The following is a 13,693-nucleotide window of genomic DNA, read 5'->3' on the forward strand; positions in this document are numbered from 1 at the left end:
GGAATTGATGGAGTTGATGCACTTGCTACAGTAACGTTTAACAAGGGGCACCTTTCTTGTAAAAAACAGTAAGGGAGGGGCAAAGAGGGATCAGGTTGCAGGCCGTGAAATGGGCAGAAACCCAGGGCGCGCTGAGCCGTACCAGGGCCCGGCTGCAGGACCCCTCCCTGCAGGCGTGCGCCCGGGCCAGCCGCGCACGCGCACGCACTCGCGCACGCCGGCACCTCATTTGGGCGCCCGGTGTCGGCGGCGCGCGCACGGCAAATGGAGTGGGTCCTCGCGGAAACGCTGCTATCGCAGAGCCGGGACCCCCGGGTCCTGCTTGGGGCGCTGTGCCGCGGGGAGGCGTCCGCGGAGCGCGTGGAGACGCTGCGCTTTCTGCTGCAGCGACTCGAAGACGAGGAGGCGCGCGGGGGCGGCGGGGGCGCGGGCGCGCTCCCGGAGGCGGCGCGCGAGGTCGCAGTCGGGTACCTGGTGCCGCTGCTGCGGGGCCTGCGCGGGCGCCCGGCGGGCGGTGCGGACCCCGGCCCGCCGGCCCGCCACCACCGGCGCGTGCTGAGGGCGGCGAGCGCCGCTTTGCGCTCGTGCGCCCGCCTCGCCGGGGGCCCGCAGCTGGCGGCCGCCCTGGCGGAGGAGGCGCTGCGCGACCTGCTCGCCGGGGGGCCCGCGTCCGGAGCCGAGGCGGCCGTGGAGGTGCTGGCGGCCGTCGGGCCCTGCCTGCGGCCCCGCGAGGACGGGCCGCTGCTGGAGCGGGTGGCGAAGGCCGCCCTCGCCCTGGCGCTGGGCGCCGACAGGGACCGGGATGAGGCGGGGCCCGCGGAGGACGCGGCGGCGCTGGCGGCCGGGAGGCTGCTGCCGGCGCTGGGCCAGTGCGGTGGGGCGGTGCTGCGGGTCGTATGGAGCGGGCTGGTGGCGGCCGGGGCGCCCTCGGAACCGGACTGCGTCAGGCCGCAGCTGCTGGTGCTGAGCGCCCTGGCCGAGAGGCTGCTGCCCGAGCCCCGCGCCGACCGCGGTCCCGGAGCGGGCGAGGAGGAGCCCGACGCGCGGCGCTGCTGGCGCTTCTGGAGGACGGTGCAGGCGGGGCTGGCGCAGGCCCAGGACGCCCTGACGCGCAAGCGAGCGCGCTACCTGCTGCAGAGGGCGGTGGAGGTGTCGGCGGAGCTGGGGGCGCACTGCACCTGCGGCCCCCAGGCAGGAAACGGTACTTGCCTCTTGGCTTCCGGCCCAGCCCCACTTGGCTTTGGGTGGTGGTGGTGGTGGTGGCGGGGGGCGGGGGCTCCTGCTTCCAAAAACCAGCTCTCCGCCATCCATACCTAGTGGGTATCCGTTAACCTTAAAGCCTGGGAACCCTGGGAACCTCGCCTCGAGGGTGTTCTCCAAGTGACCCAAATCACTGCGGCTGAGAACAGTCAGCGTTTCTTTCTGACCCAAAGCAGGGCGGAACCCTGCACCTGTGGAATAATTAGGAACGTGACTGAGCCCAAGCAGGATTTTACAGCCCAAATTTGAGCGATCTCGTGGTAGGTTCATCCTAATAGGAAGGAATGGTTAGCTTCCATCAAATTGCAAGAAAAATTATTTACTTGTATTGACCAGTGGATTGAGTTTTGAACGTTAGAATTCTGTCCTAGAAATCATCACATTCTTTGGAAATTTCCCTTGGCAATTCTCTCATTCGGGACTAAAATTTGTTAAATGTAGGGTCCTTAAGTCGACCTTTTGAGGGTATTTTTGCTATTGATTTAATAGGTCGAGTCCGATTTTTAGTAATTTTTTTAAAACCTTTTGAGACTATGCTTCCTCCTCCTCTATTAAAAACAAGAGTGGCCGAACTAGCAAGGACTCCCTTCAACTTGGTACTTACTGTTGATTGGTTTGTTCACTGCAATGTGTGAAAGGGCGCTTCAGTCATCTTTCTGAGCTGTCCAAGACCAAAATAGAATGATTCAAAATTGTCCCAATACATAGAAAATTTCTACCTTTTCAACTGTAGCCGCCTCTTACTGATAAGGGATTTTTGTTTGTTTGAAGTTGTGAGTAGATTTTCATGTTTGTCTAAAACGTTAGATAGTAAATATTTTGTCAGTCCTCAAATTGGTGATTACCCAGCGAGAGTTTTCACTGGACCCTGGGATCATGACTTGAGCTGAAGGCAGACGCTTAACGACTGAGCCACCCAGGCGCCCCTGGAGCACACATTTTAAATGACCGAAATTAAAGTCATTTATTTCAAAGAGTCGTTCTGCAGAGTTTTAAAGATGAGCAATAGTCTTTGCTCCTTGCCCACCCCTGGTTTGCCCCCGCAGAGAGCGACCACTTGTACCTCTTTTAGCTGATTATTTTGGTACTTGTCTTCCAATAATCTGGGTAAATCAACATCAAATGCCATAGTTATACTTCGGTTAAATGTGAGTTCAGCCTTTACAAAGTTACGACTGAAGATGTTCTTCACAGGTGACCTGTGTAGTACATTATGGTGATTTTTTTTCTTCTTGCAGGTTTTTCCTGGAATTACGTCATTCGCAGATTTGTTTGGTTCTCTCTATCAGTAATTCAGCCTTAAAGTGTTAGCTAGTAGTCTAAATCTTTTTTTTTTAAGATTTTATTTATTTATTTGAGAGAGAAGGAGAGACAATGAGAGAGTACAAGTGGGGAGAAGGAGAAGTGGGCTCCCCACGGAGCAAGTAGCCCAATGCAGGACTCGGTCCCAGAACCCTGGGATCATGACCTGAGCCAAAGGCAGATGCTTAACGACTGAGCCACCCAGGCGCCCCTGATATGTTTCTATTTCTTTTATTTCCATCTGACCCTTAATTTCCATTCCCTTCCATTCCCATCTGTTTATACAGGTTGTCTACCTTTTCCCGTAGATCCTTTAACATGTGAATCGTAGTCCTGTATTAGTCCTCTGCATGGGCCATCTTGGAGTTTGTTTTTTTTATTTCTGGGCAAGGGGGTCACTCTTTAGTAGCATGAAGTAGATCTTTATGTCTAGAGATGAGCGCTCCTCTTCTGTGAGGCCGTTGGTATTGGGGCTTGGGTCACACTAGTTTATGGTGAAGCTGGATTTGGATCTTGTTGTTGCTGTGGTTGTGGGGTGTTGCTACCTCGTGTTCGGTGGGAACCCAGGAGTCCCTAAAGGTTTTTCCTCAGTGTGGTTGTTTTCTGAAGCCGTTGATGCTAATAACACTACAGAGTTCCCTCACCGTCTTCTGTGGTGGCTGCATTCTGCTCCTATCTGTGGTGGGTCTTGACTGCTGGTTTCCTGCCCTCCCCCCACTGCTTTGTATCAGTGCAGGACTCTGGGCATGAGGGGGTTTCCTCCTGTCGGTGCAGGGTTAGGCGAGCAGGGTTTCTCTCCATCCCCTCGGGTGGCCAGCGTTTGCCTGGTGTCGGGGCCAGGACAGGTTTGGGGATGTGGCAGGGTTTTCTCCAGGGGCAGACAGCTTTTGTCTCCTGTTTGAGGAGGGTCCTGGGTGCAGACAGGCTTCAGCAGTTGACCACCACCTTGTACTCCTGTAGGGCTGGCTGGGCTGCCCCAGTTAGTCCCGCTGTCCCCTCGGAGCTATGTGGGCCCTGCGTGCATGTGCTCCAGAGTTTGCGTTTCCCACAGTCTTTCTCAGATCACCTGGGGGTGCCTCAGGAAGTGAGCTGGTGAGTGGTTGCAGGCTCCCTTGGGGTTCCCAGGGTTCTAGGCTGTCAAAACTAGCCCACAGCTCACCTTGAAAAACTCAACTAGGGGTGCCTGGGTGGCTCAGTCGTTAAGCGTCTGCCTTCGGCCCAGGTCATGATCCCAGGGTCCTGGGATCGAGCCCCGCATTGGGCTCCCTGCTCAGCGGGAGGCCTGCTTCTCCCTCTCCCGGTCCCCCCGCTTGTGTTCCCTCTCTCTCTGTCAAATAAATAAAATCTTAAAAAAACAAACAAACAAACAAACTCAACAAACGTTCATTGTTTTTTTCTTTTCTTTCCTTTTTTTTTTAAAAAAATTATATTTTAGAGAGAGAGAGAGTGAGCAGGGGGAGGGGGAGAGAATCAGACTCCGCACTGAGCACGGAGCCCAACATGGGGCTAGATCCCAGGACGCTGAGATCATGACCTGAGCTGAAACCAAGAGACGGACACTTAACCAACTGCGCCACCCAGGTGCCGCTCCTTGATTTTTTTAAACTACTTTTTGGTGACTACGTCTTCTTCCTGCACTTGGCCAGAGGTAGATTCAGTTCATGTGTCCTGTGTGTTCTCGGAGAGAGGCTTTCTGCCCTTTGGAGTTCCCATCCCCTGGAGGCATTGTAGTCTCAGTTGTCAGGGGGTTAGGACTGTGTGTATTGTCCAGGCTTTTCTCTTTGTCAGTTTGGCAGGAGTGTTCTTCTGTAGCTCTCTCTGTCCTAAGTGGAAACTGAGACCAAGCGTGTCTAAATGCCTTTGTTTTCCCATTCCATTTGATTTATGGTCTGGTGGGGGATAGAATTCTAGCGTGGAAAACGTTTCCGTTCAGAACTTTGAAGGCTCCGATCTATTGTCTTAGAAGCTTGAGCTTCCAGTCTTGCTGTTGAGCCGTGTGAGAAACCGTTGCGAATCGTGTTTGTTTATATGTGCCCTGTTTCTTCTGCATGGAAGTCAGTGGGGATTGTGCCCCATCATTCTCAAGTTTCACAGTTTTGGTACCGGTCAGTTTTCATCCTTACGCTGGGCACTCGGTGGACCTGGTCCATCTGGAAATCATGTTCTTCGGTTCTGGGAACTTTTCCTGAGTTACTTTCTTTGCTCCCTTCCTCTCTGCTTTTCTGTTCTCTTGTTGGATAGCGAAGCTCCTGGACTGGTTTATCAAAGCGTCTTTTCTGTCCTGTTTCCTATGATTTTTGTCTCTTGGTTCTATTTCCTGGGTGACTCCCTCAAACTTATTTCCAGTCCTTTGAGTTTCTGGTTTTTGCTATCCAATTTTTATTCTCGTGAGATCTTTTTTGTTCTTGTAATGTCCCCTTATTAATCGTATCCTGTTCTTATGACAGCATGAGGTTTTCTACCTCTGGCTTAGTTTTGTTCTCCAAATTTCCTGTTTGTTTTGGTCTTGATCTTCAGTGTGGATGTTTCCCCAGATGGCTGGTGATCCTTAGATAACTGTTTATATTTAAGAATAAGGAATCAATGGGGCACCTGGGTGGCTCAGTCGGTTGAGCTTTGACTCATTTTCTCCTCAGGTCATGATCTCAGGGTCGTGGGTTCGAGCCCTGCTTCAGGCTCTGCGCTTGGCAGGGAATTTGCTTGAGGATTTCTCTTCCTCTCCCTCTGCCCCTCCCCTTGCTCGCTCATGAGCTCTCTCTCTCTCTCTCAAATAAATAAATAAATCTTTAATTAAAAAAAAATAATGAACCCCAAATCAAGTTTAAAGCTCTGAACACATAAGTGGTGCTTGCTGACTGAACTTTACTGCGAGGTGATCTGGCCAAGCCCCACAGTATTGGGTAATCTCTGATGGCAGTATTTTCTTGGGCTGGCCAGATTCCACGGAGACCTTCCAGTCTGCTGCCGCATAGTGAAGAACTGGCCAGCATTCTGGGACCTGAGGGGCTCCTGTGGTGGAAGGGGTTCACTTACTCCCGACCCTGGTAGGGTCCAGTGCATCTCAATCCAGAGACCCACAATTTTACCTTCTCCAGAGAATAAATTCCAGTATTTTTCCTGCTCAGAGCATAGGAAAGGGCACTGAAGATCTGTTTCTTAAACACACCAAACAAAATTCTTTTTAGTTTAGCCTTGCTGTTCACCTCCACTTACAGAGTAACTTTTGCTGCCAGTTCCTTAGGTCTGGTTCCAGTGTAAATCCGGTTTTTTCTTGGCTTTCCATGTGCCACTTTATATTCACTTGAGTCTGCTTGGCTTTTCTCTGATTTTCAAACTAAGTTTCACTGGTGTTGTCAGCTCCCCTGTTTTTGCCATTCTTTTGGGTTTTTGCCTTTGAAACGTCCTCGACTGTTATAATGAGGTTCTTAGGGAGAGAAAGTGGGGTTTACGTGTTCAAATCCATGATTCTTACCAAGAACTCTAAAACAGTAATCTTAATTAAAAGGAAAAAAAAAAAACCTTTTGAGATTCTTGTTAGCCCAAGCCTCCTATCTAGGCTTTGATACAGGGACACTCTCCATTATTAGAGAATACAGTATTTGGTAATACTGGCATTATTTTAAAAATGATTGTCATTAAGAAACTTATGAAATCTACAAAAGAGGAACTAATTTTCCTTTTTAAACCATATCAGGCCCAAGTCTGTTTTGGTGGTCTGAGAAGAAGAAAGATGAGCTTCTAAAGTTTTGGGAAAACTATATTTTAATTATGGAAACTCTAGAAGGAAATCAGGTAAGTGTTTTCATATTTTAACAAATCCTGTGTAGATGCAGTTTTAATTTTTTTTAATCAGTCTATAAAAGCAATGCAGAAAGACCAATTTGATAAAGCATAATAGGATACAAATGTACTTTGTTTCCTGGCATAAATGCAATTTAAAACTGAATGTTAACTCAGGAAATTAAAGCATACTTCTAATTGACTTAAATTGTCACTCAAAAAGTTTTAGTCTTACTTGTTCTTCCCTTGACATTTACTTCTGAAGTGTTAGTTTTTAGTTTCTCAGCATTATGAATCATCTTCAAAGAAATATAGACTTAGGAAAATGTTACTTAAGGCAATTTGAGGTAAGTTGTTAAGTAAATGATTGCCCTGTCTGCCTCCCTCCCTCCCTCCCTTCCTATTTTCGTTCTTAGGGCTGTGTGTACTGGTCCTGCAAGTGGAAACGTGAAAAATCATTTTCATTTAACTTTGAATTTGTTTTTGTAGAATTTTTAAGTTGAGCGGAATCTCTTAAGATGACCTAATCTAGTACAGTGGTTCTCAAACTTTAGCATTCCTTAGAATTACCTAGATGGCTTGTTAAAGTACAGATTGCTGGGTCTGGTCCCCAGAGTTCCTGATTCAGTAGGTCTGGGGGCGGGGCCTGAGAATTCGGGTGTTTCTCAAGTTCCCGGATGATGCCTCTGCTGCTCTGGGATCACTCCTGGAGGACCCGTGGTGGTGCAGGGCCTCCCAGTCTGTCTGCTGCAGACCTCTGAGGGGCTGGCTGTCCGGGTACTCGTTGTTAGCTATCACCCCACGTGTGCACCAGGCATTGTTCGTGGACTGAAATAAAGAATTACGATGTGCTAAATGTGCATGAGGAACAAAGAAAGCATTTCCAAATTCAAATACGCTTTTATGGTTTTTCTTAATCAGATACCTAAGACCCCTATAATTTATTTAGAAACTCTAATTTACCTATTTTACCTACAGTAGTCTGGCCCTACTTTACACGTGTGGCCTTAAACATCACTTGAGTGCCTCAAGGGATTATTATTATTATTTTTTTGCCCTCTTTGTAATCTGTTGGTATTATCAGCCCTACCTATTTCCCAGGACAGTTGAGGATTACATGACATGATTTTTGATACTCACTGTACAAATGTGACATTCTTGTCACTGTGTCCTAGGTCGTATTCATTAGCTTTGTCACACTCAGTCTCATAGACCGGAATTTATAGGATATAAAAACCGGGTAAATTCAGGTACCTTCTGTGTAGTAGGGCTGCTGTTGTACAATAGATGAAAATAAGTTTCATCTGAATTTTTAAAGTTTTAAAGTTCATCTTAATTTTTAAAGGTGAGTTTTTATTTCATGTGGTTTTCTGTTTTTGTTTTCAGATCCACGTTATAAAGCCAGTTTTACCAAAGCTAAACAGTCTGTTTGAATATGCAGTGTCAGAAGAAAACGGTAATGGTTACTTGTATTTTGATTTTTATACATTTAGAGCTTTTTTCCTCCCCCCTTGATTTTATAACTAACTTTTAGGCATTATAGAGAATTTGGAAAAACCATCAAAGTGTAACAGAAAATATGCATCCGCTGCCACCAAGAGAACAGCTGTTAACATTCCAGATACATGCTGTCTGGACTGATCGTTCGTAAGGTTCTGTCTTACTGAGCAGTGTGTCCAAATGCGCTTACCTATATCCTTGATCTTTGAGAACATACCTTTAAATGGTTGCGGAGTGTTCTGTAATTTAGTGGTATGGTTAACGTTGTAAACTTCTGCTCATGGAACATTTCAAACATTTACAGAAGGAGAGGAATATGTAAAGTGAGCCTCACCACTCAGCGTCAGCAGTGACCGGCACGTGGCCAGTCTGTGCCCCTCAACCCTCTGTAGCTTCCCCCGCTGCCTCCTCCCCGCCATTGACCGTGAAGCATCCCCCCCTCCCCCGCCGCCCCCACTGCCCACCACAGTAGATCCTGTTGTCTGAAATCATTTGAGTATATGAGTATACACTCTTTAAGAGATAGGCCTCTTTAGGAATGTTTTAATGATGGTGTGCTCTACATTGTTAATAATGGCTCTTCGGTATTATATATTTTACTGCTTTCCATTCTTACTCTCTTTCTGTTTCATTGTTACTTTTTTGGGATTTCAGTTATTATTCTGTATCTTGGACTTTTTAGGAAGATTTCCAAGGTATAGTTTTAAGTATGGTTTTTAAGCCTTTAATCAGCACTGTGTTTTGAGAGTTTTTTAGGAGAGAGAGAAAGAAACTGGAGCTTCCTAAAATTATTTTGTGAGACTCTGTTTCTATCAACAAAACAGCTAAATGCAGGCTGACAGTGTTTTGTATGCATATGAATGATAAACTGCTGTATTATCGTGTTTATCCGTGAGAACTAACCTGGGTAAATGGGTTTTAGTGCCTACTCCAGATAATTACAACTTTAATAGTTAGACCCCTAGGAGTTGAGCTTTATCCAGTCGAGTGCTGTTGTTGTCTTCTGATACACTGGGATTTTTCACAGACTGTAAGAATCTATAGTTACCTGGGGCTAGAATTTAATTGAATCCTGTTGTGACTTCACTTATGCATTTACTATTAAGATGATTCTCTTATTACCACGTTTTGCCCACAGCTCTTGGCAAACCAAATCAAATAGCAGTGACAGGTTTGGAAAAATTACCATTGCCAAAGCATTGAACAAGCAAGCATCTTGGTGTAAATTACAAATAATGGACCAATTCATTTCTAGAATGCCATGAGTTAAAAATGCTGAATAATTTTTTTCTAGAAGAATTAAAAGATATTTCAAAAGAGTTAAAAAATATCTCTGAGGTACATATTTATTTTGTTTTGGGTTTTTTTTTTCCCCACTCATTTATAAATTTAGTAGAAATTCATTTAGTGTCCAGTATACGCTAAGTGCTAGGGATAAAGTGGGGAGACATGTGTACTACTTTTCACTTAATTTTTATCTCTTCCATGAAAAAAAAGTTGTAATGATAAGTTCTATGAAGGTACCAAACAAGGGACTGAAATAGAATACACTGTGAGTGAGGCCATCCCTCAGGGTGGTCAGGGAAGGCCCACCTCAGGAGTGACGTTGGAGCTCAGAGTTGAGACGGCAGCGTGTAAGAAGCCTGAGGTGGGGCGGAGGACCCAGAGGACCAGCGAGGCCCAGGGTGGTGGCTGTGGGAGGCTGGGGTGGCGTTGCCATTGTTCTCGGGGTCGCTTCATGCCTTGTTCAGATTTTCTTCCGAGAGTATGAGGAGCCATTCAAGGGTTTTAAGCAGAGGAGTGACAGTCTCAGATTTCTGTGGGAAAAATGGATGGAAGTAGGGTCACAGAAGGGTTGTTTGAAATCACCCCAAATCTGAAGGTCCAACCCGTGTGCGTGGGGCAACAGTTAACTTGTGTGCGCTGTGGGGCGGTAAGTGGCTTGCTGTCTTTCTAGATGAGACTGCCTGAGTCTCCTTGAGCTGTAACCTCACTGTGTGTTAGAACGAAGTCAGCGTGTTCTTGTGTGACTGAAGTTGATGTGGAGCAACAGAGCGTGAGAACCAGTGTCAGCGTCACGTGCTCTATCTCCACAGGGTGTTGGCTCTTCCACCCTTCCTGGCATATGTGTATTTATAAAAGAATGTTTGAAAGTGAAAATAAAATCCTGACCAAAGAAGGTGTCACCCATTTTTTGGAGCTGTATGAAACAAAGATTCTTCCATTTTCACCAGAATTTTCTGAGGTAATGAGGCCTTTTGCTTCCCCCTTACTCTCTTTGTCAAGAGATGAGAGGTAAAGACATTTGTTGCATCATAATGTGATCTTCAAAAAATACACACTAGGGCTCTCAGAGCAAGTGACATTTTAAAGATTTGCATGATGATGCTATTTTCACAGGTCTGAATCTCTGAATTACTGCTGTTTGTTGAGTGATGCTCCTCCCCCAGTTCTGAGCCAATGAATTGTTAGCTACTGTATTAAGCAGAGATTGCCTTTTGAGCTACATTTATTAGCACCTGTACTTCCATTTGTCAGAAATCACACAAAGCAGAGACTGAGAATTACAGCTGGGATTTTAAGTCTTGTAGTGCCAGTGAGTCACATGATCGCTTAGGGTAATTTACCCGCATTTACAGGGACCCTACGAAACCTTCCTAACTGATAACATGCTGTCGTGTTTTGATATGTATCATTTTCCACATTCTCCTGTCCTTCCTGCACTTCCTAGACACATGCTTTTTTGACCCAGTGTCTTGTAATATTTTTAAAGATACAATTTTTGCCCGTTTTATTTTCCAGGCACAGGGGCTCACATTTTCTCTTGCGTATCTATCTCTTTTGGTTTATCCTTGTAACTACGCTTATTTTCCACCATGTATTTCTTCTTTGGGCTCCTTTCCTTCCTTGCTGGCCCTGTATGATCTCTCTTCCTCAGTTTTTATCAGGTGGGAAGATTCTGTACGCATTTTGTTGTAGCGGTGGAGTTAAGGTACCCTCCATTATTAGCCCTGAGTTAGCCCACAGTGGAAGAGGTCAGCTTTGCTCAGCACAGCTCTCCTGCAGCCCTGCTGGGATATGCAGCTAAAGCAAGCTGACTTTTCAAAGTTGCGACTGTAACTTAACATCAGTTACATTTTTGTTTTGTTTTGTTTTAGTTTATTATTGGACCATTAATGGACGCACTTTCAGAGAGCTCTCTGTACATCAGGTAAACAAACATTGTGTTATCTAGCAGCCGTGTAGTAATATGTCCTCGATATAGAAATGTAATGTGTTTGTGAAATAGGACCAGGCTGTTTAATGCATTTCGTACATCACACGTGTTGCCGAATAAACATTCAACTTTTTCTTACTATGAAGTCCCTTTTGTGTGTTATTCTTCTTGCTCTTCTTCTATTGGTTCTATCAAGTGTTCCCTTTTTTTGTGTTCTTTCTTACCTTGAACCCTTCCACTCTTGGGGTTTATGGAGAGTAGATCTCGCCGAGCTTACTTGCTTCCCCTTGCTCTGACTTCAGCTCTCCTGGAAGTTGTAGTGCCGTTGGCTGACCGTACCAACACTCTAAACTGGTTTTTTTTTTAACTTTTTATTTTGACTTAAAAGTTGTGAGGATAATACAAAGAATTCCCCTGTACCTTTCATCCACATCCCCCCCGATGTCAGCGTGTCACCACGTTTGCTCAGTCGCCCTTTCTCTCCCTGTGGGTGCACGTCGGTTCCCCAGCTCTGTCTGCTGAGCAGACTTGCTGATCTGTGTCTGTTTCAGGGTCCGTCTGTCCATCCATGTGAAAAACCCCGAGGTCACAGCAGTACCTCCGATTCCAGTCCAGTGCCACAGGGCTCACTAACCGTGCCCTTTCCAGATCTGACAGAGGCTGCCACTATCGCGAATAGGTCACTTCTTGCCCCTCCTCCTCTGCAGTCAGACAGCGAGGAGAGTGAGTCAGTGCTGTGCCGTAGCCTCGTGTTTTGAGCGTTCTCCGTACTCTTGAATTACACCTTCACAGTGGTCCCCTGCCTTTGAGCTTAGGTGGTCTTTTGAATGCTGATGAGCTAAACGTATACTTGCAAGTCTTCTGTTCAGTATACCTCTAAATAGACAACCCCCCCATTGCCAGTTTCTTTAAAATGTTTAAATTAGTTTGTGCTAAGTTATACTAATATTTAATCCTATTTAATAAATATTGAAAGAGCATAGCAACACTTGATTTGCCAATTAGTTTTCAAAGAACTCATTACTACTGAATAGTTCTGTGAAGCAGTTAGACGGCTGGAGAGCAGTAAAACCTACTTGGTGCCTCTAAAAGAGTCGACAGACACATTTGTTATGAAATGCCTTCAGTTTTCTCGCACTCTCGTGTTCAGTTAACAGATAATGTTCCTGGTGGAAGCGTATAGCAGGAAAAAAACATGAGTTTAGTAGATGTTAACAATTAAATGTTCTTGCAAAAGTCATTAATTACTCATATGTTTTTCTATGAATGTTATTTCTTTTATTTATACTTAAAGATTTAAAATCATTAGATTATATGTTGGAAACAATAAAATATGATTGAAAATGATCACTTTTTTATACTTTTTTAAGATGATGCTATTTTAGCAAGATTCATAGTGTGTGTCAAGGAAAGTATCATAAAAAGGAAATCCATGTCTACTTAGTATGTTACGATACTAACTCATGTCCATTTTCCTAGAAGATCCTGATGTTTTTGTATTCAGAAGGATTTTCAGAATTTCACTGAAGAATAAAATGCGGGTTCAGGAAAAGATGTTCTGATTGTTATTGAAAGACTTTTGAGCCATAGTTCATTTAGTTTCAGTATACTTATTTGTAAATTTTAAATATTTGTTTTTTTCCCCTCATTTGTCTATAGGTCCCCAGGCCAGCTGATAGGAAGTGGTTCTCCATTGGGATTGAAATTACAGAAGTTTTTAGTCACTTATGTTTCTCTTCTTCCAGAAGAAATGAAGAGTATGTGTCAGTAAAGAGTTTTTTAATTTATTAGCTTTAAAATTTTTAGTATATTGGTGATAAGCGCTATCTTATGACTATTATAATCAGTATTGTCAAAATAGTTTTCTTTTTCGGGAATATACATATTTTGTCAGAATTACACAGGCGTTCGTTGTAATTGGGTACACACTTTTGCCTTTATACAGGAGACTTATTACCGGTATTGGCGTGAGGAGCATGGAAGTCATTTCAGGATGTGTGCTGCCATTGGCCATCTTTTCTAGTTTTCTCTATTTGCTTTCCAAAAATTAGTGTAATTGGTTGAAGAAAGAGACACCTGGGTTTAGGAAAAAGTTGCAAACGGAATATCCATTGTGGCAAAACTGCCCCTCTATAGATAGGAACTTGACAGGTAAACGAAAAATTTACTTGCTTTATGTGGACCTTGTATCTTAGAAATACCTACTTCTTCAGATTGGGGATTTATTTTCCTTTCTGATGAGTTAAGTTGGTAATCAAAGAGCAACACCCAGTGTTATTTTGTTTGTTGAGCAGCAGAAGGACTTAACTCTACTTCCTGGGTCCTTTTTTCCCTCGTGGCTTTGTGGCTTATAAAGCGATCCTGGGTATGAAACAGACACACATTTCCTTTTGTATTTCGTCTGCAAATAGGGTGAAACAATGACCAGTGGAACTATCTACTCAGAAGTCAGGGATGAAAAAGTATCTCAACTTTAGGTTTCTAGAAAATTGGCTCTTTTGATTACTTTTTAAAAAAATTAGTTCATTGAGAAGGTCCACTCAGATGTTCTATAGTTTGCCAGAAGTCAGAAGTGTAAGCCGTCTGGGGATTGCTTTGCTGACCATGTTGGCACATCCCAGGTCAGCAGTGTGG

The 13,693-nt window shown here is 45.0% G+C and overlaps 1 protein-coding gene across 3 annotated transcripts in view; it reads left to right on the forward strand.

The window, feature by feature from the left end:
- Window positions 1-223: 223 nt before the first annotated feature.
- TARBP1 (TAR (HIV-1) RNA binding protein 1) overlaps window positions 224-13,693 on the forward strand; it is an 85,559-nt gene continuing 72,089 nt past the window's right edge. The window contains exons 1-6 of one of the 3 annotated variants that reach the window (XM_045877810.3): window positions 224-1,201; window positions 6,257-6,354; window positions 7,729-7,798; window positions 9,939-10,087; window positions 11,001-11,053; window positions 12,719-12,816. In XM_045877810.3, coding sequence (XP_045733766.1) covers window positions 265-1,201; window positions 6,257-6,354; window positions 7,729-7,798; window positions 9,939-10,087; window positions 11,001-11,053; window positions 12,719-12,816 — 1,405 coding nt within the window. In that variant the 5' untranslated portion in view covers window positions 224-264. The remainder of the gene's footprint in view (window positions 1,202-6,256; window positions 6,355-7,728; window positions 7,799-9,938; window positions 10,088-11,000; window positions 11,054-12,718; window positions 12,817-13,693) is intronic. The other 2 variants (XM_045877811.3, XM_045877812.3) reach the window with 2 other exon arrangements.

Source organism: Mirounga angustirostris, unplaced genomic scaffold (assembly GCF_029215605.1).
Source record: "Mirounga angustirostris isolate CCGP_5_RB_7025 unplaced genomic scaffold, mMirAng1.0.hap1 SCAF_6, whole genome shotgun sequence".
NCBI classification, from domain to species: Eukaryota; Metazoa; Chordata; class Mammalia; order Carnivora; family Phocidae; genus Mirounga; species Mirounga angustirostris.